General features: G+C 50.9%; 2 protein-coding genes and 1 long non-coding RNA gene across 13 annotated transcripts in view; 1 reads left to right on the plus strand and 2 right to left on the minus strand.

Moving 5' to 3' along the window:
- ACLY (ATP citrate lyase) overlaps positions 1–13,455 on the minus strand; it is a 30,208-nt gene extending 16,753 nt beyond the window's left edge. For 3 of the 6 annotated variants that reach the window (XM_075116604.1, XM_075116602.1, XM_075116600.1), the window contains exons 1-6: positions 13,370–13,455; positions 5,418–5,587; positions 3,612–3,734; positions 2,032–2,094; positions 1,145–1,335; positions 120–199 (exon numbers count right to left, since the gene is read on the minus strand). In XM_075116604.1, coding sequence (XP_074972705.1) covers positions 120–199; positions 1,145–1,335; positions 2,032–2,094; positions 3,612–3,734; positions 5,418–5,576 — 616 coding nt within the window. In that variant the 5' untranslated portion in view covers positions 5,577–5,587; positions 13,370–13,455. Of the gene's footprint in view, positions 1–119; positions 200–1,144; positions 1,336–2,031; positions 2,095–3,611; positions 3,735–5,417; positions 5,588–12,978; positions 13,071–13,369 lie in introns of those variants that run through there. The other 3 variants (XM_075116606.1, XM_075116605.1, XM_075116601.1) reach the window with 3 other exon arrangements.
- ODAD4 (outer dynein arm docking complex subunit 4) lies at positions 12,359–26,916 on the plus strand. 6 transcript variants are annotated; one of them, XM_075116607.1, is made up of 12 exons: positions 12,402–13,056; positions 17,019–17,150; positions 17,456–17,609; positions 19,551–19,612; positions 20,639–20,795; positions 21,530–21,754; positions 22,744–22,951; positions 24,324–24,521; positions 24,750–24,946; positions 25,143–25,243; positions 26,048–26,126; positions 26,699–26,916. In XM_075116607.1, the coding sequence occupies exons 1-12, from the start codon at positions 12,484–12,486 to the stop codon at positions 26,899–26,901; spliced, it is 2,289 nt and encodes a 762-aa protein (XP_074972708.1). In that variant the 5' UTR covers positions 12,402–12,483; the 3' UTR covers positions 26,902–26,916. The 6 variants fall into 6 exon arrangements, with proteins under 6 accessions (XP_074972711.1, XP_074972708.1, XP_074972710.1 ...); XM_075116608.1 differs by having other exon boundaries at positions 12,403–13,056; positions 24,435–24,521; XM_075116611.1 differs by lacking the exon at positions 12,402–13,056 and adding an exon at positions 15,482–15,708.
- LOC142067704 (uncharacterized) lies at positions 21,871–27,107 on the minus strand. Its single transcript, XR_012664127.1, has 7 exons — positions 26,979–27,107; positions 25,997–26,083; positions 25,774–25,824; positions 24,648–24,927; positions 24,271–24,361; positions 23,691–23,883; positions 21,871–22,600 (listed from the first exon to the last, which is right to left on the minus strand). It is a non-coding gene; the product is annotated as an uncharacterized LOC142067704 (long non-coding RNA).
- Between the last annotated feature and the right edge of the window lie 263 nt (positions 27,108–27,370).

A 27,370-nucleotide genomic window follows, 5' to 3' on the forward strand; every position in this document is an offset into this window, starting at 1 on the left:
TTTTGTACTTCTTTTGCATATGCCACCTAGTGTTGTTGCGAACCAGATAAAACAGAAGGATAAAGTACACATTTCAGTACTCTAGAACAGAAAGTCCTGCTCCCAAAAGTATCTGTTACCTAATGGATTGATCTCAAGGTATGTGAAATACAGATCTTCATAAAGGTTGAACAGGCCACAGATGAAGCTCGCCAAGATGCTGTAAAAAAAATTAAACACCAGTTCATTAAAGCACCCAAACATAAAGCACAGCCTGCTCTGCTTCATTTATATTAGCAGCAATCTGCAAATCTACTCTCTATCGATTTCTTTCATTCTCATTCATCTTCTCTGCAAGAAGCTTAGGTGATGACTCAAGGAAAGGAAGACCTTGATGACTCATCTTAATTACAGTCCACCAAACTCTGCTGAGAACACAGTTGCTCACAACTGACATGTAGATGTTCAGTCTGTTTAATCTCACTGAGAGACAGAAATGCATCACTGTCTCTCACTGTCAGATATGCATCTTTGTCAGAACTAAGATTTGTTAGCTGGGATCGGGAAGAGACTGCAATAAACTGTATTAGTGAGAGGCTTCTTCAGCCTTTCAGTGGTGAACAATGCCATCAGAGATTGCGTTATGTTTGGAAAAATCATGACTCATGAAAACTAGCTATAGGTATCTAATTAAAGGAGATGCAAAAGAGGCTTTGAGATCTACAGATAAGCTTGCAGTAAGCATAGGAATAGCAAGAGAATACCTTTTTAGACTAGGCCAGGGTAAGGGAGAGTACATTTCTGAATTAGCAATCAGATTCACGTCTTATCGCCGTTTCTACTAAAGGAAAGAAACTCTTCTATGCTGGCACAAAGAATCAAAATTCAACATGTCTCCAACATCTCAGAGGTCAAGAATTCAGTAGACTGAGAAATGCTTCTATCAAGTGAGGGCTCAAAGCACTACGAATGCTTATTTTGAGTTTTACAGGAGGGATAAGGTCAAAGAACTTGGATTTAGGATGCACAGCATATTCTTGAGAGCAGCAAGAAGGGTATGAGAGCAGGCTTTAGGGTGAGACAGAACAAAGGGATGTTGCACTGAAATACAGGAGAGGAGCTTCTGGGTGGCTGGCCATACCCAGAACCGGGCATCTCTACTTACTCCTTTTTATTTGCTGGTGCGTGCTGCAGGAGATGTTTCTTTACATCGGATTCATTGAGCTTTTCATCCACCGCCACAAGCAACTTCTGAGCTTTGGCATCAACATCTCCCACATCCACACCCCCTTCGTGGTAGAAGAGTACATAGTCTCCCTCACGGGCCGCATATATGCACACATAGAACTCTTCCTCCTGCATGGACACAGGCACAAACATTAGCAAGTCACACCCAGAGAAGACGTCGAAGAATAGGCTCTTGTGTCAATGCCGGGGAAGGGGCAAATGAGCACACTGCTGAGCTTTCCAAGGAGAAGCAGCACTGGAGTGGCCCAGACACCCCCGGGGGTTGCAGAGGCTGTGCTGGCCTGGGAGAGAGCACAGCAGGGCCCAGAGTGCTTCAATCTGGTGAAAGGTGCCAGGGACAACACCTGCCACTTCTGGAGAAAACTGATCCCATCTTACACAACTGAAGTGCAAACCAGGGTCCTTTCTTGTGTGCACTGAAAGCACCTCTAACTTAGGTAATTATACCCTTCCTGCAAACCTTGTGGCGGAGTCTGAATATTTCACCAGCACAAATTAGCATAGCTCACATCAACAGTTTGTTATCCACCCTCAGGAGTACCAGATTCAGTGAGCGGCCTTGACCAACCTGGTCCCTCAGGTGATCTGTAACCTCCTCCCAGCAGAGCAACGGCAGCCAACACGATCATTAACAGCTCTTTGCACGGTCTGATGCTGCGCCTCCACGCAGCTCTGACCACGTGCATCGACACCGCCCACAGTACCAAACTTATGCCTTCTCCACTCTATCAATCCAGGTAAGCTGCATGCAAGCCAAAAAAAAGATTTAAAAGCACATTTTAATGCTTTGTTTGGTATACTGACCTGTTTGTGAGGGACGAAGGGTTCAATCAGAAAATTCTTTAGGATTCCCTTAGCATTAGCAATCTGTAGGCAGAAAACAAGACAAACACTAATAAATGCTTGTCCAGTATCCACGTTTATGACAGCATAAGGCACGCTTTGAGAATTAATCAACACAACTCTAAAATCACTTCTTCCTAAGCACGTTTCCACTGTGTTTCCTGAGGAGCCCTACTCCTCCCTCCCCAGCACAGCATCAAGCACTGTCACTGCTAGACACACTGCTGCACCACTCCGGGATACCTGAACTTCACAGGCTACAGGAGTCAGTCACCTTCCCCTTCCCTAAGAGGGCAGATGGCTATCAGAATTACACCAGAATGGCTGCTCTTCATCTCCTGTCCCAGAGACAGCACCTTTACAGAGCACTGCTTAGCATGGTGTGAAATGCCATGGCTTGAGCTGCTTCTTGGAGCTCTCAAAAATAGCAGAGGTGAGGGGAATCCTGAGCTAGACAGGCAGTGGCAGGAACAGAGGCCTCTGCCCAGCACTTGCCCTGGAAGCGGCATCACTGAGAATGGAAGAGTAGGATCACTCTTTAGCCTCTTCCTACAGGGACAGACAGCTACAGGGAGGTCCCAGGAACTGTCCTGCACGGGCGCTTTCCTGCTGTCCAAAACCGAGCTTCTGGGCTCAAGGGCAGCCCCGCATAGGCCATGGGAGGTACCCCCTGCTCCTGAGGACACTGCTTCAGGAGCGAACACCATCGGTCACAAGTCCTTGGCACAGTCCTTCCTTTAGATGCAGCAGTTGTATTGTGCTAAAGAATCGATTTCAACATCCATGGTCCTTCTGATGGGCAGGCACAGACGATGCCGTTGCCTGCTGTTTCACAATGGCCTTCAGACAAGCCTCGCTGGCTCGGCTGCACAGCTTGGTGCTGGAGCCAGCAGCAAATCAATCACAGTAGGGCCAAGGCATCCGTTTCCTTGAGGCAGTGGAATTCTACCAGCTCCTGAAACACAGCAGCTGGGATGGCATGCGTTTCTTTATCATTAGCATTGCAGCATCATTCCCAGGAGAATAAATATTACAAGGCAGCACTGAGTTAAAATAAGGACTTGAAGTAACACTCAGTCATGAGCCAGAGAACACTGGCTGGCTACAATAAGAGGACAATTTTATGACTGCTTTTATACTTGCCTTGTTAAATCTGCCTTGGGTATTAAAGTGGAGCAGCTATGCCAATGAGACACAGCATCTGAGCTATCAACTGCTGACTCCCAAGCAGGAAGGATTTGCAAAATGGTACTAATTCCTGCTGAGCTCCCACCACACAGGCCCTACACAGCAGACTTGGACAGTGGATGGCAATAGGGAGCACCAAGCTGTGCTCCCTAGCCAGGTGTGTCATTTATCAGTGCTCATTTACCAGCAGGAAGTTCACTCAGCAGGAGTTTCTCACTCGCTTTGGCATCAGCATAACATGCATTTTAAACCAGCGTAAGCAGGAGAAATACCTGCGCACCAGCTCCTACCATGCAAGTAGGCAGAAAGGACAGAACAGAGTCCTGTGTTTCTGTTGCTAAGGTGGCACTCACCGTGGTTTCTTGGCCCAGACGCTGTTTGAGCCAAACCTTCACCTGATCCAGAGTGAGGTTAATTCCAACCAGTCCAAGCTTCCCACGTCTCTTTATTAGCTGATCTGGCTTCACCACTAAACGCTATGACATTGTGCAAGAGGAATTAAAAGAAAGAAGCATTAGGAAGTTATTTTAGTCGAGTGATTCTCTGCAGATAGCAAAACAAAAACTTATATAAATTCTATACAGCAAATATCCTTGCAGCATTTCTTTAACCTCTTGGAAAGTCCATCTCCAGGCACAACATGCTCGCAGGTTTTTACGCTGTGCTTTGAGAAGAGCTGCCTTATTTCTACCCAGATGTGAGTACACATCAGAGACTTTGGTGACTTTTGGCTTTTTTTTATGTACTTTGATAACTCTTTCAAAGCAGCTGTTAGGATGGGGTATATGTACTGGTTTTCTTGGAAAAAAATAAAAACAAAAAGCCACAAAAAAACCAAACAACAAAACCCCAAACCAAACAAACCCCACAAAAAACCCCCAAAACCACCCCTCTCAACACACCAAGAAACCCATGCTGAAAAACACAGAGCATCCCATCAGTTTTGCAAACTGTCTTTGTAAGATACATCATGAAATGAATATTTCTCTGGGAGCAGAGGCTCATAAGGAGAAACTATGAGACACATCAGGCACAGTCAGCTGCTTACAAAGAAAGCTCCTGCTGTCACTACGTACCCTGACATGAGGCTGGTTAGAGCCAGGGATCCTGCACATTTTAGTCAACTGACAGTGGCCCTTTATCAGAGACCTACAAAAAGCTGTTCCTAGGTAACACACTTATCTCTAGCTTGCAGATAGTTTTTTTTTTAAATAAGGAATGGGTGCCCTTCTGCTGTACAGCTAACATCTGCTGGAACTTCAGCAACTTGCTGTGTAGATGCAGAGCGTAACGCTGCAGTACAGAACACTGATTATGATCTCACTGCTGGACCCTGTAGCCCTTTCTAGCATCGCAGGACTCTGCCGTAAAGCACAGATAGCATCCTTGCTCCCTTCTGGCATTCTGCAAGCCTTTTCAGAAGCACTACTGATATCTTCCAGCAATTCACTCATGCACTTGAGTACGGAACATTTAATTACTTAGCGTAGGGCTTCTAGCAGTCAGTCAGTAAAGGACTGTGAAACATTCATGTTCTACCAAACAGTGACTTAATATAATTAACCACTGGAAAGGAGCCAGCTTGGACAACTAACAAGAGCAGCTCTGGGGGTGTTTTCTCTATGGAAAGTGCATGGCTATGAAACACAAAGAGATATAAAAGATCTTGCACATAAGAAGCAAAACATTAAGTTCTCCCTGACATTTTGCTCCTGTGCAGGAAACCTAAGCAGCACCCTAACCGAATGTAGGAGCTAGCCATGGAGAAAGCACTCCATGGTTTCAGGAAGTAAGGATTTGAGAGCAGGGACTGACATCTCAAGAGACTCTTGCTTTGTCTGAATTAGCCTCGTTTATCTTGTGTGGTTATTAGAAGCTTCTTGTTTGCAGATTATCTCTGCTCATGCATTTCAGAGTCCTCAAAGGAATTTTATAATCAGGCCCCCTAGAAGGTGATACAACAGCCTTGAAGCAAGGCTTGTTTCTTCATCAGTGTTGCAAATCAATGTTGCAGGGCAGCAGCAGCGACCGGTCCTTCAGGAAAGGTCCGGAGCACAGTTCTGCCGCAGCACGACATGCCGTGCTCGACAGGGAGCAGCTCGGGTGGGCAGGTCTGTCCGGGGCTCAGCCGCTACGGGAAGGCAGGTCGCTCGCCTTACCTCGCTCAGAAGCCAAGGGTGGTCCTGGGTGAGCCGTGCCCAGTCAGTGTCTGGGGTGACTCGGGCATACTTGAAACGGTTCTGGATGGCAGAGGATGTGCAGATGTACTTATACAAGAACTCCTTCCCCGTCTGCTCAGAGATGGCTTTGGCTGACATGGCTACGTAGTCTGAATTGGGGGAGGGGAAAAAAAAAAAAGAGTAATCAGGAACAGAGTCCGGTTCTCACAGAAAACTCCCGGTCACGGAGCTCAATGCAAAACAAAAGCAAATACAGAGGCAGGGCTGTGTCTCCCCATTATAAAAAAAGGCTATAAAACTCACCTGATAAGCAAGAACTATTCTGTGTTACTCAAAACCTCTACCCTACTCCAGTGCCCGAAGCACTATTTTGGTCCAGCCTTGGCTAAAGGGAAAGGTGTGAGTAATCCTTTCAGCGTGGCCCAGCCACCGCTGCGCCTTTACCACACGTGCCCGCTCTGAGCACCCCCCCATCTAGGGGAGCGCTTGGCTAAGGCAGCTTGTCTCCAACTACAGAGCACCCCGCGTTCGTTGTTGTGGGATCTGTGTAACACGCCCACCATTTCTTCTAGGTCAGTACCAGGGACTGACAAGGCAACAGGAGCAAAAACTCTCCCTCCCACTTGTGTTCTTACAGCACGCCACATTTGCAGTCTGACTGCACGCAAATTAGCAACCCCCTATACTTTTTTCCCCCTACAGGAAAAAAACGCATTGCCAGTATTATCAAAACCAGAACACATTTACATCATTGTTTTATTTTTTTTTGTTTCAGAACCTAGATGCCTTGGAAGGAGCTTCACAACCTACGGAATAAGATGCTCAAGACAAAGATGATTAAGGTGAGACAGTTTGGATTTTTTTGAGAAAAATAATTTTAAAAAATCCCAGTGTCATGCCTTTCCTGGAGATGGCTTTCTTCCCTTTTAAAGAGTGTATTCTAAACTGACCTAAGTAATAATTTCTGATCTCAAGGCTGTAACTTTTCTTTCTGATATGCAGCAAGTCATAGGTGTCAAAATGCATTTATTTTTAGCTGCAGTAAACATTTATTTAAACGAATACTTCATCCCAATGAACCTATCTGCATGTGTCAAACATCAGAACTGAGTCTTGTGATCAGCCAGGGGTCAACAAGTGGTTTTGATTCTGCCAAGGGGTCAGACTGCTGACAGAGAGCTCGAGCAGCGGCGGCTGCTGCTGCATCCTGAGTGACTGGAGGTCGTGTCACCGTTCCCCAAGCACAGCCAGTGTGGCAGGAAACACAAAAGCACGCTCAGGATGGTTTCTGGGAGAGCTGCAAAGCAGAAAGGCACCAACAACACAGAAAAGAAGAGCTCAGTTTCCATCCGAGTAGCCGGACAGCGAAGTATTTGCATGGCTCAGTAAGACTAACTGCCCATGCCATCACAAAACAGACGCCCTACTTAAGGCCCACAGAAGGAAACAGTTTTAAATTCCATGGTTACTCTTGTGCTACCTCTGGGTAATCACCATATGTAATGAACTGGGTTACTAACCCTGTAAGCAAGCACAGAACATGCCAGGGAATAAATAGCCATCATTAGAAATAAAGACCTTTGTCCCCTAGAGCAGGAAGAAAAAGGTTTGGTGTCGTCCTGTCCCCCTCCTGCCCCCTCAACAGAGAAAATATGTATTCTGCAGAAAAAAGTAGGAGGAGGCAGGTTGCATTCTCTGTATGACTCTAGCATGAAACAGGTTGGACTAAGTACCATTATTGAAAGCTGTTAACTAGGCTTAAGTACTGGCAGGTTCACTGCTAAAGTCTTTTCAAAAGCAATTCAAGCGTTAAAATAGAAAAGGAGAAGCAACAGAAAGGGCAAAAGTTGTTAAAACACAACAGCGTTCCTGCTTTCAAATGATTTGTTATGTAAAACTCAAACATGATTACAATGCAGCTTCCAATTTAATCCCATTTCAAAACAGCATCAGGCAATGTTACTGAAGCACTCAATCTTTCTTCGTAGAATCAAAACCCCATTCTTGTAACCATAAGCACTTGCACCTAATAGTTAGTCTGCTAAAAATAACCCCACTTTCCATCCTCCCCTGCAGCCCCCTCTAAGGTAACAGCCCACAGGAACGCGACGCTGAGGCTGCTGTGTTAGCTTCCTTTGCTCTAAGAGGCATTCCTAAAAATATGTATTCTGCTCCCCAGAGATGCTGCGGGAATAGAGTTGTCTCAGAAAAACACTAAGAGCCCCTGAATTACGTCCAGTCCCGGGGCTACAAGCAGCTGTTTTGCAGTAACTTCAGAAGCAATCTAGAGCTTCCACTGGGTGCTCCTACGTATAAAAGATGGAGTGACATTGAGATAATGCAGTTATCTCAAGGCGAGGATTTATACACAGCTCTCGGGGAACAAACAGTAGCAGCATGTATTGGGAGAGGAAGCAGAGTCAGTGAAGGGGAAATGCTGGTTACGAAAAGATTAACCTCCAACATTTTAGGAGTGGGAAGGCTTACTCCGTAACCTTCTTAGGTAGGCTGCAATTCTGGCCGTAGGCTAAGCACAGACACTGAAGTTCGGCAAACATTCGTTTCTTCTTGGTTAAACCACCACAGCTTTTTAGAAGGATAGGAATTTTGATTGGAAGGAAAGGGAGGTGAAGGGCAGCAAAGCGCGTAGGGGTCTCAACGGGAAGCAATCTGCAGCAGGTCAGCAGGAGCGGCCAGGCACACTGTAAGGGGCTGGCAGACGAGCTGTGTGTTGAATGGGTTGCAGACACAGCTTCTTGTGCTTATGGAGCAACTGGGTATTTGCCGTACAAAATCCTATCTATTGCCAACTGCAGTTCTCTGCCCATCTTTGCCCTCCAAATGCCAAACTGTAGGAGTGTAAACTGTGTTGTAATGTGCATTAAAAATTCAAAGATTAGCAGAGTAGCTTTGACTGCTTAATCTTTATTAGCAAGCAAGCTGCAAGAGAGAGTGGTTTAACTACTAGAAACCAACTAGACTTTGCTGCACCAGACGAAGAAGAATCTCAGGTGGGTTTGCAGAGTTGGTTTGCATCTCTCCTCTGCTAATTGTGGATCAGTTTCATGGCATCGTTCCCAGCCAGCTTTTTTCTTAATTATGAGGCCATGTCCATACTTCAGATAAGCACTGTCAAAAAGAACGTGCCGGCTTCTCTGACCAAAAGCTTACAGTGTACTTATACGGTCAGCCAGCACAGGCTAGCTGCAGAGGAAGACTTTCCAAAGCTACAGAAGTGGCTGTGCATTGGGCTGGTAGCTGGCAGAGCTGTAAGAAAAATAAAACCCAAAAAACCAAACACCAAAAAAACCCAACCCCAACCTTATCCCGCAAGTATGCACAGGCACATTCAATCCCCACAAACACCACTCTGCTACCTTGCCTTCACAGCTGCGCGCACACACGCTACAGTAAGTCATCTGTACTGTAGCGCTGAAGACTTTCCATTACAATTTTTGCTTTAAAGCAGTGGTATTTCCGAGAGCAAATCCCACTCCCAAGTTACATGCAGCTATTTATTTTGCCTGGTAGGAAGCTGAATACTCTTCCTTTCAAAGCCTTTAGAAATCCATCAGCTGCCTACTCTACAATATGCTAAAGGCCAGTCCCAGAGAAAAAGTGTCACATTTCACTGCAGTAAAAGCAGATGATAAAAAAGGCAAATATATTTCTTAATCAAAAAAAAAAAAAAACAAACCAAAAAACACCAACCCCTGTGTATTTTTCGTTTCTCCAGGGTGACACAGAGCCCCTGAACAATATTGCAGATCTTTAGTCCACATTTACAAATTAAAAGAATCTAGAATGCTAGTTATGCCCATGACCGAGATGTAATCGTCTGCAATTGCAGGAAACTGGACCCAGGGCATCCCTCAGGTCTTATTAAAAAAAGTCACGTTGGGGGGGAAGGAAAAAGTTAGTGGGAACAACAGTGACGTAGGTGGGATTGCTTAAACCTGAGGGACGCAAAAGGCAGGGGCATTCCCATAAGGCACAGCACTGAAGTTGCTCATCTCTCAGGAACTTTACTGGCCTTCTTTATGCCACTACATTCTGCTGCTCCCCTAGTTTCTCCCCCAGTTTCATCACCTCATTTTTGCAATAACACTACTGGGGTGAAAAGAGAAAACCTAGAGGAGTATTACAATAGCTGTAGATTAAAAAAATGACAAAATCCTTGTGTCATGGCAGCAGAGCGGCAGGAATGAAGCTGTTCTGCCCTTATCTGCCCATGGCTCACCCAGACATTTCCAAATTATTAGCAAGTCTTTAATCATGCCCCTCACTCAGCTTTTCCACTGCTCCAACCCTGCCTTTCTCATGGGATGGACAGCACAAAACAATTGCTTCAGTCTGCTGAATTGTTAAGCTAAAAGATCAGCAGGAAAAAAAGAAAATCTATAGGGCATCAGCACTTCCTAGCGGTATGTGTTTGTGCAGGTCCCTCATCACCCAGAGAGACATAATCAGAGCAGACTCCATTAACTGTTTGCACGTTCGGCAAACACTGAGCAGGAGCACACGCTGCAGGTCACGACTGAACCGGAGGAGCAGAATCTTTGCAGTTTCCCAAGAATGAGGCAGGTTAGGACTCATCTGTCACAGATAATCTTATTTTCAATCATGCTTAGCACCTGCAGTACCAACCAATGCTGATGAGCATAATGCACCTCTGAATAAAAACAGAGGGGATGCAGAGAAAAAAGAATCCCTTTCTCTGTGCCAAATACAAGCTATAGGATAACGTTCTCTTCTACTGATTCACTCCCAGACACTGCTCTGTTCATGATTCATTAGGTAAGACTGAACTGCAATTTTTTATGACTTTAGGCCCCAGATCTTGCAGCCACCACACAACAGTAGATTCACATCAGCAGCACAAAATGCCTTTTCCAGCCTGCTCTTAACGTGTATCCTCTGCTGCACAAGACTCAGGACAGAGGCAAACAGAACTAACAGCTTCTAACCTGTAACACCTCTCTGGCTGCCTGCGATGGCTTGCCGGGCATCCTGAGTGCCGTACTGTACCTGCGTTCTCACAGCCCTTCAGATCCAGTCATTAGAAACTGCCTTGCCTTTTACTTTGAAGGATATATGATGGAAACACAGCTGGTTCGTGGCCAAACTTGCCAAGTGAAGGACAATCTACTGCTGCTTTAAAGCGTTTTCTACAGTACGTGCCATGAACTTTTCAGTTAAAATGCAATGTGTCATAGGATCACAGACAGTTCAGGTTTGAAGGGGCCTCAGGAGGTCATCTAGTCCAACCTCAAGCTCAAAGCAGGGTCAGCTCTGGAGTCAGCCCAGGTTACACGGTCTGTTCTTGCGTTTGAAGCATGCTGCCCTTTACTCCTTCAGCGGAGGCAAAGAGCTCTGTTGAGCAGACGTCACAGACCTGGCCTTGGTTTGACAAGTGGGTCACTGGTGTAGGAATAAGTTATTTCTGGAAGTGTCACCAATTTCCATGAATGATTTGTGTTCATTTGCTGAGGCACAAAAAAAGCTCAACCAAAAAACCAAAGCCCAGCTTCCCTGCAACAGAGACCTTTATATCATCATCCATAGCTGATTTGAAAAGTGCTGGTTTTCAGCCTCCACTAGCAAGTCCAGAACAAGTAAGAGAAACGGATTAGATCACATTTTCAAGCGCTCAGAAGCACTTATTCCCTCAAAACATCACCTGCCAAATATGGAAAAAAAAATTATGCTTGGGGAAAGTTTCTCGAGTCTATTGACAAGAGAAGAATAGCATGATGGTGGCAAGCTAGTCAAGGATTAAAGAGCTGGATGTTGCTTGCTGTGACAGAACTGATACATCTGCCCCGATACACCAGTGACTAGCTGAAGGGAAAACGCAACACAGCCCAAAGGAAGAGATGGGAAGTCAAGAAGAGACTTTCTTGACAACAGAACCCGGGTAAAGTCTCCTTGACTCCCAAAGATACCGGATGATGTGGCACTACTCAGTGCCACGTGGTCTACTCTGCAAGGGGAAGAAGGAAAAAAATTAAAGACCTTTGTATGGTTTATTGTTCTTTAAACCTTTTCTGGTCTCGGAGATGTAACTCCATGAGCTTCACCAGTTTGTGTTCCTACAGAAAATGGTGCTCATGCAGGCAGTTTACTTGGATCCAGATCAGCCCCATACTCCAGTCATACCTGAGCAATGCTTTTGTTGGGAGAAAAGGACTCCCTCTCCAGTAAAGACTTCATGCCCTCTCTCCCAAGAATTATGTCAACAAAATCACTCTGTAAAGCAACCTTTCCCCTCCATCATGGGTCACTTATTAACGCAGTTCAAGATCAGCCAGTATTTTCAGCCCACAGCAGCATGAAAAGTTACATCAGCTTCCACCTGGCAAACACGCATCCTTTCATCAGAGGACAGAGAGAGGGCTTGAGAGAAGAGGCCCTGCAGCAATCAGCCAACTTTATGGGTCAAAATACCTCAGTGATGGGCGTTATGAAACACCTGGCACGGTTCTGGTGTGATGCAAGCAGGTGCACTCGCTAAAGCAGTGAGCACGTTGAATGCTCTGGAGGAGATTCCCTGCAGACATGGAACCTTTGAGAATTAAAGAGGAGCCAGAGAGGGGAACGGACTACGCACCGAGTTAAGCCTGGCTAACGGAGAGCAGCAGGCAGGCTCTGAACACCCTGGTAAGCATCTAGTGCCAGAAGAGGGGTATCTGGAATCCCACCTTTAAAGACCACCTTATTCTGTAGCTTTGGGCAAGGTCCTTAGCAAGTTTATTCCTCAAATCCTTCCCCACGTCACTTGCAAAGCAGACAGTGGCAGCGTGTACTCCAGCCTGCGTGGCCGGGCAGGATTCCCAGCTGTGGCAGTCCTTCGTGTCGGGCATAGGAAGAGCACTGCTAGCTGGAGGATGGAGAGTGCGCTCCCTGCACGTTCATACAGAAGTCTTGCATGCAGAAAGCGCTACAGGGTTTGAGTAACAGCATTAGACAGCAGAGCTGATAGTCTGAGCTCCAAACCCAATTAAGGAAATGAAACAAATGGAGATCTACAAACAACATATTCAGGATGCACGTGAGTTTTCAGGCTTTAGACGCTATGGCAGGCAACAAACGTTGTTTAACAGAGAGAAAAGAGAAGTCTGTACAGAAGGAAGAGAACTTCCAAAGCAGCAAGGCAAACAGCAGGTGTTTGCAGGTAGCAAACAAGAGAGCTGGAAAACAGCCATTTCGCAGCTCCTGGAACTCTCAGGGCCACTCTCGGGAAGCAAGAGGGACACAGGGGCTGCTCTCCCTCCTGCCAGTACAGGAGCAAGAGCGGACAGAGGTCCCAAAGCGGGGCGCTGCCCCCGCAGCTACCGCCAAGGGGCTCTGGAAGAGGAGCGCACACGCTGTCGGCGAAGGACGAGGGATGAAGGGAACGACCGTGCAAAGGCGAAGCCCGGATCTGCTGCCGGAGCAGCCAAGAGCCCCTTTCCGGCTCCGCTCCCTCAACACCCGCGCCGAGCCCACCGCCAACAGCCCCTCCGTCCCTCGGAAACGTCCCGGTCACTCAACACCTCACCCGGCACGGACGCGACTGTCTTTTTCCCTCCAGCTGATGGGGAACTGTCAGCTGAAAGGCGGCGGCGTCCCCCTCAAGGTCAGGGCCGGCGGGGGGGGAGCGGGGGGCTCCGGCGGGGCGGGGGGGGACAGCACGGGGCTCCGGCTCCGCTCGCGGCCGCAAACCCGCCGCCCCAAGGGGCGCTGCCCGCCGGCTGCACGGCGGGGCCGGGGAGGGCTGCGACCACCGAGCAGCGCTGCCGGCCCCTGCTCTCCCCCAGGCTCCCGGCGCGGGGGGCGCAGACACCGCCCGGCCCCCGGCCAGCCCCGGCAGGAGCAGCACCCCGCGAGGCCCCACTGTCGCCCGCCCTCCCGGCAGGGTCCAGGTCCGTCCCCGCCGCCCCGGCACTCACCTGGGCCCGGCCGCGCTGCCCCGCGCCCCGCCCGCTGCCGCCGCCGCCTTTTGTTCGCTGCGGCGCGGCGCGGCCTCCCCGGCCCATCGGCCTACGGGCGCCGCCGCCCCCCATTGGCTGCCGCCGCCGCCACGTGTGCCTTGCCTGAGCCGAGGCCGCGCGCCCATTGGCCGCCGGAGGTGGGGCGCGGCCGCGCGGCCTTGTGGGAGTCGTAGTTGCGCCCCTCGCTCCCACCCCCTCCACCTCCCACCCCCGGCGCGACCCCGAGCCCCCGGGTCGAAGCCGCTGACGTCAGGGAGCAAGGGGCTGCCGTCACGCCGCCGTCACGCTCTGCGTCGCCCGCCGCCCCGGGTAGCGAGAGGGGAGGCCGCCCCGGAGGGGCCCCACGCCGCCCCGCCTGCACCTGCTCCCGCCGGCGCCGTTCGGCCCGGGCACCCCGCACACCGCCCTCTCCCCACGGACACCGGCAGCGGGGCAGACCCGGGCGAGCCCTCCCCAGCGCTGGGGCGTCGTAACTGCCGGGCGGGAGGCGCCCCGTGGTGCACGCCGCGGGGAGCGGAGTGGCAGAGAGCAGCCCTGCTCGGGAGCTGAGCATCACCGGCACGAGCACACGATCCCCAGGATTGTGGCAAACAGGTGCTTCTCACCTGCACAGGGCAGCGGAACGCGTACGGATCAGAGACACGAGTCAGAAGAAGAGATGTTTCTGAGGCTCTGTGAGGCCTCGGGCAGGACGCAGCCGCCCCACCTCCCTGTCCCCTGTGAGCTTAGTAACAACCTTCTAACGGCAGCCTCTTCTGCCTGCCAGAAATGATCATCGCACGTTCATTTTTTCCCTGGTATTTCCAACCTGTGACTAAAGCGCACATCAGCGCCGCTGAAGGGCAGCACCCCAGGGCGGTCTCTCTGATGAGAGTGATGGCCAGAGACGAGCCCCGCTGTGTCCCCGTGACAGTGTCACCAGCCTGGAGCACAGGCCTGCAACGACCACCACACGGGGGGGGACCGGACGACATAGGCATGGTGCTGCCCATCTTGTTGGGGAGAGCGTGTCACACTGGTGGCACCAGCAGGCAAAGTCTCCATAGAAAACAGTTACCAAAAGCTTAGTAAGTCTCAGATTCCCAGCCTGACTCCCTGGGGACAGGGGTGTGTCACGCTGGCCTCCCACTCCAGGGCTCAGTTGGTGTTTGTCTCAGCACCGTGTGGGACACCCCACCCCGCCTCCTTCCTTCACTGCGTGTCTGTGCGGCTGCTCCAGCCCTGCCCCAGGAGCCACGGGGGCAAGGACAGGCCTCGTCACCCCCAAGCTGCATCCAGAACCCAGCAGCAGCACTGATTTTACCCATGGTGAAGTTAAATCTTCCAGGCTCGGAGCAGCCTTTCTGAGCATCATGGACACACCGCACCCACTCTGAGTCACTCGGCAGGAGCAAATTGCTTCAAACATCAACCTTGGCAGGGTCTTACCCAAGGCTGAAATAAAGCCAAGACTAAAGTCATTGATAGGAGAGAACCAGCGGCATCTCTCATTCATCACTTGTTTGTCCAGGACTGGACGCTGCAGTGATGAAACAGGTACCACGGGCTGCCAGCAAACACCAAAAAGCACTGGATATGCTCACTCCAGGCAGAGGCGGAGGGCTGCCCCGGCAGAGGCCCGGCGGGAGGCGCGGGCTCGTGACCCGGCTGAGCGGAGGAACCCGTCGGGCCTGACGTTCAGCAGCAACCGAAGGCGTTCACGCCGTCGCTCTCGCAGGGCGGTTTTACCAAGCGCCTGCGCTCCCACACCCCCGGCTTTGGCACCGCGGGTGCGAGAACGACACCGCAACGGGCGCCAGGCCCTCCGCCGGCCGGGGGGCGCGGAGCGGGCGCGGACAGCCCCGCACGGGGACTCCGCGCACCTTTTGGCGGAAAACGCGCGTTTTCCTCCCGTTCCGAGCAGCGCGGCCCCTCCCCGCGCACCTCGCTATGGCCGCCCACGAGTAGCCTACTCACACCGCACCCCTGCCCGGCCCGCCCCGCGCTGATGTCCCCCGCACCGCCCTGCAGTGCGCCCCCCCACCCCCCGTACCCCACCGCACACGGACAGCGGGGCGGCGCGGGAAACCTCCCGCGGCGCGCCACCGCGACGTCACGGCCTGGGCGGGGCTTGGCGCCGCGCCGGAAGTGGGGCCGTTGCCCGGCAGCGGTTGCCAGGCGACGGCGGCGGCGGGCCGGCCATGGCGGCGGCGGCGGCGGACTCGGTGCCGGCCGGCACCTTCCCCAGCTTCATGGCCGAGGGGACGCTGCTGTGCCGGCGGGGCGAGCACGACAAGGCCCTGGCCTGCTTCAACAACGTAAGGGGGCCGGGCCGGGGCGCGGCGGGGCGGGGCGGCCGCGAAGGGACGTGGGTGGCGGGGGCAGCCGGGTGGGCCGGGGGCGGCTGGCAGAGGTGGCAGCACGAAGGGAGGGAAGGGGGACGTGGGGAGCCGTCTGAAGTTTAACACCGACCGTATGAAGTTGAACAAGTGCCGGGTTTTGCCCCGGGGGCTCGGCAGCCCTGGCTGTACAGCCAGCCTGGGGAGCGGCGGGCTGGGGAGCAGCTCTGCAGGGACCTGGGGGCTCCGGTCCATGGCAAGTTGAACACGAGCCACCAGTGAGCCCTGGCAGCCCAGAGGGCCACCGTGCCCTGGGGGGCACCGAGCCCTGCATCACAGCCGGGCGAGGGGGGGGATTGTCCCGCTCTGCCCCGCGCTGGGGCGGCCTCACCCCGAGTGCTGTGGGCAGCGCTGGGCGCCGCAGGACATGGAGGGTATAAAGCCACTGGAGAGTGTCCAGGGGAGGCCACGGGGCTGGGGAAGGGTTTAGAGGGGAAACCGTACGAGGAGCGGCTGCAGTCCCTGGGTTTGTTCAGCTGGAGCAGAGGAGGCCGAGGGCAGCCTCATGGCGCTCTGCAGCCCCCTCCCAAGGGGAGGAGGAGGGGCAGGGCTGGTCTCTGCTCTCTGGTGGCCAACGCCAGGGCCCGAGGGAATGGCAGGGAGATGTGCCAGGGGAGGGTTAGGCTGGGCATTAGGAGAAGGTTCTTCCCCCAGAGGGTGGTGGAGCCCTGGCACAGGCTCCCCAGGGAGACATCACGGCACCAGCCTGGCGATATTCAAGGAGCACTTGGACACGGCCCCCAGAGCCACGGTGTGAATTTGGGGCTGTCCTGTGAAGGGACAGGAGCTGGGCTCGATGGTCCTTGTGGGTCCCTTCCAGCTCAGGACATTTGATGATCCCCCTTGCTGTGCAGCAGCGTGGGGAGACTCAGCGTGGGGAGACACGGCCTGCCGAGGTGGTGGCATGAAGGGGTGTCCCCAAGGGCACCTGGAGGTCGCAGTGTGAAGGGAGGTGGCATGGTGTGAGGAGGTGCAGCTCCTCTCCGGGGGGGGGTGGGGTGCTTAGAGAGGGGCTGCAGCACCCACAGCATGGAAAGACAGGGTAGCTGCTGCAGGGGGAATGTGTGAACATCAAGATAAATTCTTTTTCCATAAAACTATTGTTTTTACCCTCATCCATCATCAAGATCCACATTGGGACAGAGCAGGTTGCATCAAATATATGTCCTTGTGTGTATTTGTGCTGTTGTGCCCAGCACGATGACATACCTGTGTCTGCTGTGCTCCAGGCACTGAAACTGAGAGCAGGAGACAAGCACTGTCTGGCTGCCCGCTCGAAATGTTACCTGAAACTTGGAGACACAGAAAATTCCCTGAAAGATGCTGAAGCTTCTCTCCAAAATGACAAAACATTCTCCAAGGTAAACAGCACAACGTGGGAAGAGTCTGGGGTTGCCAAGGACTGGTCTTTTATCTCTGAAACTCTGAAGGGTCTGGGAGAAAGAGCCAACTCTAAACACACCCCTGACATTTTTATTACTTCCAGAGAAGTGGAGGTGCTTAGTCAACAATTAAGAAAGAGTCCCAGGATCACAGTTTGTTGTATGCAGGTCACGATGGCACAGGGCTCTCACGTCTGCCTAGTGGGGAGTTAATTGAGATCTCCAAACCTTGTTTTTTCCTCTTTTTTATTGTGGGTTTTTTTTTTTTTCAAATGTCATTTTAGGGACTTTACCAAAAAGCTGAGGCATTATATACCATGGGTGATTTTGAATTTGCATTAGTGTTTTATCATCGAGGCTACAGACTACGCCCAGACCTACAGAAGTTCAAGCTGGGTATCGAGAAATCCCAGGAGGCCATTGTCAACTGCATTGGAAGTAAGATGTTTCATTTCACGGCCCCTACAAGCACAGCCAGCAGCTGTTTGGTGGACAGCTGATGGCAGATGAGCTCAGCAAGTGCACCAAGGACCTTGCAACAAGGGTCTCTTTGCTTCTGGATTCATGTGCTCAGTGGCCATTCTCAGATGGAACCAGGAGGCACCAGAAAGAGCACAGCCTGGTTCTGGTTTTCTTCTTTTTTTGGCTGAATGCCAATTCATATACAGTGTCTAATAACTTCAGTTATGTAAGTAAATTATGATACTGACTTAAATTTCCAAAGTCACTGTGAAAATGTTCTAGGTAACACAGAACAAAGCAGCTCATCTACTTACAGCCCTACTGATTACAGAATCAGTTTTGAGCTCCTTATCCTAACATTCGAAGTTCATAACGAAATTTGCCGTGCTACCTGAGACTGGCCTTCCTGAGGTCCTGACTTCTCTCCAATTAACATTGCATAAGAGCAGTGAAACTGTTGACTATTGCAATGGAGTGCTGCTTTCATAATTCCTGGCTTAGATCATAGAACGGGGTCCTGCAGGAGGCGGGAAAGGCCAAGGACCCAGTGATGTCCAAAGCAAACGGAAAACTTGTCCCTCTTCCCTCGGTGTTTCTCTTAGCAACGCCCTCGTACGCAGACAAGCATGGACAGGACGTGCTCCCCCTCTCAGGCAGACGGACACACCTCAGCTGCGGCCGCCACCTCCACACGTGCACAGAGTGGCCTGCGCTAGCTCAGCAGGCTGCTGCAGAACCTGCCCAGCTGGTTAGAGGCTGCTCAGGTGGATCCCCGGGGCCTGTCCCTTCACACACCCTGCTGCACACCCCTACGCACAGGCCCCGATCCCGGAGATACATACCTGCCTCGCTCTCCCTGACAGCAGTTTCAAAATTTCGGTCCACCTCCAGTGCCACGGATTAACTTCATGTCCTGGCTGCGTAAGAGCCTGAAGCTCTTTCATAGGTGGTGTTTGTTTAAACAAAACCAGGGAAAGTTTCCAGATCTGGCTTCCTTTCCTCCGTTACCGCCGCTTTCTTAGCTTGATACAAATACCTAGATATCTTTGCCACTCTCATCTGAAACGCTCGCCACGCTTGATGTACTGAGCTAAGGGCTTTAAAAGGCCTTCAAGCATCTGGGCTGTAAGCAAATGAGCAGATTAAAAACCCAGAAGACTCTTTTTAATCAAACAATAGCTCCTAGATGCAGGGGAGAAGCAAGGAAACTTGCCAGCATTTGATCTAGATGTTGAAGTAGCTGGGAAATGCACACACATTGACAGGGCACATCCCAAAAACGGCTTTACGGAATCTGCTTCGCCTGGCAGATTCAGAAACACCTGCCTTCCGTGCTGCGCCTGTGCTCGCATCGCTGATCTTGGCCCAGTTGCCTACCTGAAGGAAATCCTTCTTACAGCAGCACGCAAAGCTCTTTCCTTCCTTCTGACCAGGCCAAAACAAAAAGCTGGTTTTCACTCTTACCTCCGCTCCGGAGTACAATCCGAGTAGCAGAACTGGATGTCAGAGTGAAAATTAAGTGGGAGTTTTGCCCTAATGTCAGTGCACAAACACTTGAAAATAGTTCCCTGGATTGCTGGAGATCCCAGTGCTTATGAGCTCTCCTTCCATTTTAAGCTTCAGCTGTGATCCCTCAGGGGAACCTGCCATCCTTTTTCCTCCTCTGTTCCCGTGTGGGATGTAGCACGTCTGTAGGAAATCTGCACCGAGATGGGAGCCCCCTGGCGCCACGGGAAAACAGTAACTAAAACGCTTACAGAACATACCAACATCAGCATATTTCATGCGAAAGAATTAATAGAAAGCTTTATTTCAAACAGGACATTATAGGCTTGGCACATTTATGGTCCTTTTAATTTCTAAAGCCTCTGCGCTGCTGTTCTTGAGCACTAACAAGTATTTTATCTGTATTTGCAGGTCCATCCTCAGTTAAACTGGAGAACAGAGAGGATCTGTGCTTCATAAGCAGGCAGGCAGAGGTACAGTCTGAAGAGCTCTTGCCTTAGAAGCTAACTAGGGTTGTTATCATGCTAATACTTTCTGAAACAGGCATTAGAGGATTAATAGTTTCTGCAGCAACATGGATGGGGACACGGCTGGTCTAGTGAAGTGCCTTCTGAGCGTAGGAAGCACGCTGATCCGTTATGAGAGTATTTATGCACCTGCTTTTAATGTAGTTCTGGTTCAAGCTACGCAGAATTTAAAGGAGAAGCAGAAGGGCAGGGACGGGCAACCACAGAGAAACAAAGCCCAGTCTGAAATTTCTCTACCAGCCCGACTGCTTCTGTTGGGTGTTGCTGATCACCCATCATACGCTAATAAGTAACAACGCTGAGGCCGGGGCCAGGGTACATTTATCTACAATATTTACTTTGGTTTTACCTGACGTTTAAGGGTTCCATTTTTGACAACGGGCACTTTCTCAATTGCTTCATTTTGGGGTGCACCACTGAAGTAGTGCCTTGCTCCTCCGAGATGCCAAGCCACATTTCCCCTTGAAGTCAGTGCAGGGAACGCTCATTGCTTCTTTCAGCTGGAATTACAGGTACTCAGTGGTAAAAGTAATTGATACAAAGGGGCCTAAAGGTTAGCATTGCAATTGTTGGGATTTTGGATGTGAAACGTTAGAAACACCCTCCTGACACTTCCAAAGTCCTGGCTGTTACAGCCTCTGTCTCTTTGACTGTGGTCAGCCAGATCTGCCTTTCCCCCAGCCTTCGTGTCCTCCCCCAGCACTGACCAGGAAGCCCTCCAGAACCGTACAAGACATGGGGGCAGAACTAATCCTTGCTCTTACTGTAATGTCCCCTCCTGCTCTTGTAAGTGAGGGAGCACAATTGGGTGCAAAACACCAGTTGCTCATGACCACAGCAATTGGTGAGATGCTGACTTTTTGCTTTTATTTAAAAAATAAGTTGGCTTATCTGGAGTGTAAACAGAATTCTGCTAATTCTAGTGTTCCCCACTAATCTCCCCCAACTTCTTTTATTTTTTTCTCGCTGTAGAGCAAAAAAGAAAATCAGAAACTCCAAATCAAACTGACTAAGGATCAAAAATGGACAAGGAAAGAGGGGCCTGCGAGGAATCCAAAAACAGAGCGAGAGCTTCTTGGAGAACTTTATGCTGACAAGGCTTACCTAGAAAAGCTGCTCAAGGACAAAGGTCTTTCTCCATTGTATTTATCTAAACGTCCCTTCTAAGCAGGTTCTTTTTTTTTTTTATTCTTTTTTTCATATTCCTATGACTGCTCTTCCTTATTTGTAGCAGAGCTCACACAGCAGAGTGCTTGCAGGGGTCATGAGAGAGGCAGGTGTCTGGAGACTACAGGTATTTCTGCAGCCAGATCTAATATCCATAACTATGAGCGTATTTCCTTCCCAATTAAATGGCAGGCTTTTATAACGAACAATAAATCAACTCAACGCAATCTGTGCTGATGAAATCAAAAGCAGAAACAGTATCATTAAAAATTACTTAACTTCTGTCATAACAATAAATTCCACTAACACTTGCACTAAGTGCAAAGCATTGCTGACAAGACTAACTCGTTTGTGGTTTCTTTATAAATGCTGTTAGGATCGAGAGGCAGGATTCAGAAGTATCTTATTTTAGAACTAGGCAGAAAGGTGATTCCCCTTTAGTCGTTTTTCTAGGGAACTCTTTACCCAGTAATAGAGAAGTAATTAAGAATTTAGTCTACTCACAGAATGGCTCACAGCAAGGGAGGTTTCCACAACTTCCCCCCTACCTGCATCCGTTCTGAGGAGCACTGAAGACCCTAATTTCTAGGACTATCTATCAGAGCAGAAAACCATTCACAAGCATCCCCCACTGAACTGCAGCTCCACCTGCCGCATACACTGATGCTCACCTGGGTTCTACCACCTTCTTTTCAGATCTGATGGCGAGCAGCACAAAGCAGGGGACCAAAGTAGCAGACCTGGTTCTGAGTGGCATTTCCTACCTGGACACGCGCGGTGAATTCTGGCAGCAGCAGAAGCCTATTTATGCCCGTGTGAGAGAGCACAAGCTCAGGCAGCAAAGGTGGATCCGGGACAAGAAACAAAAACCAGCTGAGGTTGCCAGATACATTGTGAAGAGCATGGAGGACATCGATATGTGTAGGTGTCCTGGCTGGAAGCAGTAAGAAAATGATGATTGGCACATGTAATTATTTGCTGCAGTAATTACAGACCAGAACAATAGGAGCAGAGCAAGTATTAACAAACAGTAGTAGGGAGGTTTTGGGATGTATTTGCTTTTGTGTTCTTCACCTTTCCCAACACTTTCTTAAACACAGAATCAAACACTTCTTTTTTCTCTCAGCTTTTTCTGTACTTGAGGTCTTGCTGATGGGTTTTCAGGTCACCACTTAGATATCAAAGCCAGGTAGGTGGCAGCTGCACGCTTAGCAAATGCCTCTGGCTGGTCCCATAACCAGAAGTTGTTGTATTGAGAGAATGCAGGCTGCTGGAGTTAATCACTTCTATAGTTCAAAAATACCACTGCAGAGAGATGAAGCAGCTTAAAAACAATGGTCTGGAGTATTTCAGGTACTTCAGGTCTCTCTCTTCCTGTGCTACGTATTTTACAACCCAGGGAAAATAATTTAGTCGTTACTGCAATTCAGTTCTTTTAAGCTCCAAGAGCTCAGTGAAGGCAGTGTCAGAAACATCCTGCAGCACCGCAGCCCAGCTGGGCACGATGAACAGGGCTCACCAGGAAAGTGCCAGGGGCTAATTTAGGAGATGAAAACCCAAGTACTCTAGCTAGAATTTCATCTCCACGACCAGAGCGCCCTGCTGCAATAACTACACGCTTTCAAAACCTTCAGACAGCAAGCATCAGCCTCCTTTATTTTCCTTTGGCAAGTGTGAAGTGTTACCAGAGTCATTTCCCCTTACTTGCTGTGATGAAAGTGATTTCCAGGAGGTGGGTCAGAAGTACCATCTCCCGGGGCAGATTTCCTGGAGATCGGAGGGAGGAGCATAGGAGACACAGGGTTAGGAGCTCTAACCTTTCCCGAGCTTTGTCAGAGGCTTACACAACCTCGCTTCCCCAACATCGCTGTGTCCGCACACTAGCATTAAGCTTTCCTCTTTGGCTCTAGTGCTGACCGGCGACTGCCCTGAAGAAAGCTGCAAGAAAGCTGAGCGAGTGCTAAAAACAATACAAGGGTGGTCAGATGATGAAGTTCCCAACAAGAATCAACTGATTGGAAACCTCCACAGCTGCATTGGGAATGCTCAGTTAGAGATGGGCCAGATGGAGGCAGCTCTGCAAAGCCATAAAATGGATCTGGAATTTGCCAGGCAGAAGTAAGTGCTGAGACGTTCAGATGGATGCGGAAAAGAGGAAAGTACCTCTGTTAAGGTGTTTTAGCACCAGGTAACGTTGTAATTCTCACCTGCAGATTTAACAGGGCAACGCATTCAGACTCTGCCCAAGTGTCGTGGCCTCTAGTGACTTGCTGTCTTCCCTTTTTCAAAAATAAGGAGCCTGAAGCAGGTTTTTAAAGGGCCTAGAGCACGTGGCACAGCTAAATCTCTGCTGAAGCAAAGCAGGAGCATGCAAGTCCCAGTCTCAGCACTTTAGCCTCTAGTATACCCTTCTCGAGAAGGTCAGGCTCTAAATTGCACACGTTTTCTGCTGCACTCTCTCTTAAAATAATTTGCATTCAAACCATGACAGCAGGCTTGAAATCTGTAGCTAAGAGGAACAGTTACCTGCCTATACAGAACTCATCCTGCAGCTCTTTCAGCTAAACCAGAATGAAGCAAAATGTAGTCTTGAGATTTAGTAAGAGTTTTGCAAAGCATGTGAGAAAACACTGAATAGTTGCTTGAATTGAAGTGATTTTGGGTTTATTTTTGCCAATACTACATAGGCCTTTTAGAATGTAACTGACTAATTGTTTATCGTTTTCACAAATCTCTTCTAAAAATTAGTATTGGTTTAAGTAATTTCTGCCTCTCTCCTGGTGAGCCCCACTCCCCTCCTACGCCAAAACAGCAGTAGAGAGGCAGGAACGAGGCACATGTTTTAGTGCTTTCTTACCAGGACATGAAGTTGTGTTCAAAGGGCGGACACGCAGCGATGGCGGGGGCCTTGTCCTCTGGTGGCGGGCGATCAGCAGGGCAAGAGGAGACGGTGTAATGACTTGTGCCGCTTAGCCTCTCCTTTCATCAGCTTTTTCATTTGTAAGGAAAGGGTAGTCAAAGCAAGCCGCTTCTGAAGGTGGGAATGAGGCCTAATTAAGGAAAAAAAGTCTACAGGCTACATAATTTCAGAAGGAGTTGCCTCTAGCGTGGGGCAAAGACTCGTCACAGCACTGGGAGCAGGGCCTGCTACCGGGGTCTGCTGTAGGAGTCTGTAGACACATCGCAGACGCGGTTTTTTTTGGGTCTTTGCTTTCCTCTTGGACAGAAATCATCTATTACTCTTAGGGACCTAGGAGCTGTAGGGGACTTCTGCGCGACCCACAACGCAACAAAGGGAAATTGAAGCAAAGAAAAATGGAAAGCCTTTCACAAGGGCTGCCAGATTTGCACACGCACACAAAAAAATCAAAGATAAATGAAACCCTTTTTCCCGTGTCTTACAGTTGCAACAGCTGTAAATAAAACCAGAAATCTACCTTGATTTTATGACTTCCAGTCTGAAATTGGTCCTTTTCCTCTGATTCTCAAGCCTGAAGTCAAGTGGAACGCCAAAGAAAATCTATAAAGCTGAAGGAAGTTTAGACTGTATCGGGAACAAGACTATGTCAGCTACTATGAGTTCTTTTTCTTTTCAATGCAGCGACCTGCCGGACGCCGTATCCCGGGCCCTCGATAACATTGGCAGAGTTTATGCCAGAATGGGCAAATTCCAGCAAGCTATTGACACGTATGTAAAAGTAGTAACAGAAAAGGCATAAGGGGTGTTTTGATTTAAATAGATGAGGTCTTTACGGTTTGGTTATTCATGCTGCTAGCAAGGGTGGGGCTGGGAAATTTTTCATAACAACAGTACCTGGACCGCTTTGTTTCAGTGGTTCAATAGAATCAGTGGTTGAAACTATAACTGCACCTAGTGATTCAGTAAGTGTCTGCCTTTCTTACTCTCTGCTTGAAGTTGGGAAGAGAAGATTCCAATGGCAAAGTCGAGCCTGGAGGAGACCTGGCTGTTCCATGAAATTGGCCGATGTTACCTTGAGCTGAATAAAGCTGAACAAGCCCAAAATTACGGAGAGAAGTCCCTGCAGTCAGCAGGTGAAGAGGGAGATGTTGAGTGGCAACTCCATGCTACGGTACTGGTGGCACAAGCACAAGGTAAAGGCGTTAGTACAAATTTTGCTCTAAGGATGGAGACAGCCCGTCTGTTCAGCATCTTAGTGAAAACATCTCTGTGATTTAACAGCCAAAGTAACTGTTCAGACCAAGACCTCTCACTGGAGGCTTGCATGATTAGCTATTGTTGTTCTCCTGATCTCGTGTTAAAACAGATGTTTCCATTTGTCTGTTACAGTAAAATTAAAGGATTACCGGTCTGCAATCATGAGCTTTGAAAAAGCACTTGAGAAGGCAAAGCTTATTCACAATGAAGCTGCTCAAAAGACCATCATTATTGTAAGTGGCTCGTTGCAAAGTGGAGAGAAGCTTCAGTAAGTTACCTACTTACTAACTACTGCCCTGTGAACTGAGAAAACATCACTACATAGCCAGCGTGGTAAGAGGGGGGGGAATGCAGCCTCTGAAGCAGTTTACATATTAAAAGTTATGAAACCTCCTCGCTCAGAAAACTTAACCCCAGTTTTGAACCAGTCCAACATACAGAAGGGTGAAGCCCGAGCCCTGCTCACATCAAGAGAAAACTTTCTTTTGACCTCCCTGGGGCAAGGGTTTCACACCGGTACACAGCGGTGCCTTCTGTGTTCAGTTGCTACCAGCTGCTGACCACAGCTCACCCTCTTCTGGCCTCTCCAAAACCTCCCAGAGAAACCACTCTGCATCAGACCGTGGAAGAACGTCTGGGCAGGGCCAGCGACCCACGGTAAAGCAGTCTGTGTGTGCTGGCAGCCGTCACTGACCCGACGGCGGGTCATGGGTGATCTGGCCGTGCCCGCTTGCCGGGCGACAGTTACAGCAGAGACACCCACCTGCTTGGAGAGCCCTCGAGGGTGTCCGGAGCTCAGGCAGAGCCTGTTCTCCTGCCAGGAGAAAAATGATAGTGTGAGAGATGGAATCTTCAGGGGAGGAGACACTTGATAAGGGATACTAACAGGTAGGAATCCCCGCCGGGAGAAATTAAGCATATTGTTGCAGAGAGTTTTACAGTAGGAAAGGACCAGGTAATGATGGCGGAGATCAGGAAAAACTTACATATGTAACTGCATTTCTACAGCTTTTATTAATAAGCTGTATCATTTTCAGGCCTTAGATGATGCAAGCAGAAGTTTCATCGAAGAGCTGGACAAAAGAAGAGAAGAAACAACAGTTTACTCCCTTAAAGGTAGTTGTCGTTTACACCTCTGCACCCCGTAAATATATAAATTCTCCACTTTCCTTTTCACGAGCACAGGCTGAGGCATGGGAACAAAGCACCCCATTCCTGGGCAACAAGCCGCCAAATTTCAAGCCCTTATTGCATCCTCTGTGCTAGTGCACAGGGGCGGGCCCGGCCGCGCCCGCCGCAGCGCCACGCCGAGCCTGAGCAGGAGGTGGCAGCACTTCCCCAGCGTCCCGGTGCCCCGGGCCCTCCCGTGCCCCGGGCCCTCCCGTGCCCCGGGCCCCCCCCCGGCGCCCCGCCCGCCCGCTCGCTCGCTCCCGGTGCCCGCTCCCGGCGCTCCCTCCTGCTGCCCCGTCCCGCCTCCCGCTCCCGGTGCTCACCCCCAGGCCACGCCCGCTCCCGGTGCTCGCTCCCGGTCTCAGCCCCCGCCCCCCGCCCCGGCAGCTCAGCACCTCCGGCGGCAGCCGAGTCCCGCCGGGCAGGGAACGGGAGGGGGGCGCGGGGTCCGCCTGCTCCTGCTCCCCTCGGGTTTCTCAGTGCTGCGGCGCGGTTTAGGGTCGTTTTTGCCTCCCCAGATGATGGTTTCGGCGGTGAAAACGCGAAAGACAACGAGGAGAAGGAGCGGGAGCAGGACGCGGGGAAGCGAGAAGCTGAAAAGCAAAGCGGCGGCGCCGGGAGATTCGGGGGGGAGCCGGGCAGCGGGAGAGGCGGGGGGCAGCAGGGCGGGAGCGAGGGGGTTGCGGGGGGCAGGGGGAGGAGAGCCAGGAGGCAGCAATAGATGATGAACCCAGCGGTGCCCAGCGCGTCCTGAGCGGAGGGGGGGTGGGTAGGGGAAGGAGGAGGAAGGCTCCGTACCGCCATCGAAAACAAGGCCCGTTCCCGTCTCTCATCCCCGCGCCGCGGACACGCACCGTTCCCCCGGCGGGGGCGGGGACGGACGGCCCCGGCCCGGCTCCTCCGCATGGGAAGCTCCGGCCGCCCGCCCCGCCCCCGGGCCCGCCCCGCCCCCGGGCCCGCCCCGCCCCCGGGCCCGCCCCGCCCCCGGGCCCGCCCCGCCCCCGGGCCCGCCCCGCCCCCGGGCCCGCCCCGCCCCCGGGCCCGCCCCGCCCCCGGGCCCGCCCCGCCCCCGGGCCCGCCCCGCCCCCGGGCCCGCCCCGCCCCCGGGCCCGCCCCGCCCCCGGGCCCGCCCCGCCCCCGGGCCCGCCCCGCCCCCGGGCCCGCCCCGCCCCCGGGCCCGCCCCGCCCCC

This window comes from Phalacrocorax aristotelis, chromosome 23 (genome assembly GCF_949628215.1).
Source record: "Phalacrocorax aristotelis chromosome 23, bGulAri2.1, whole genome shotgun sequence".
NCBI lineage: Eukaryota > Metazoa > Chordata > Aves > Suliformes > Phalacrocoracidae > Phalacrocorax > Phalacrocorax aristotelis.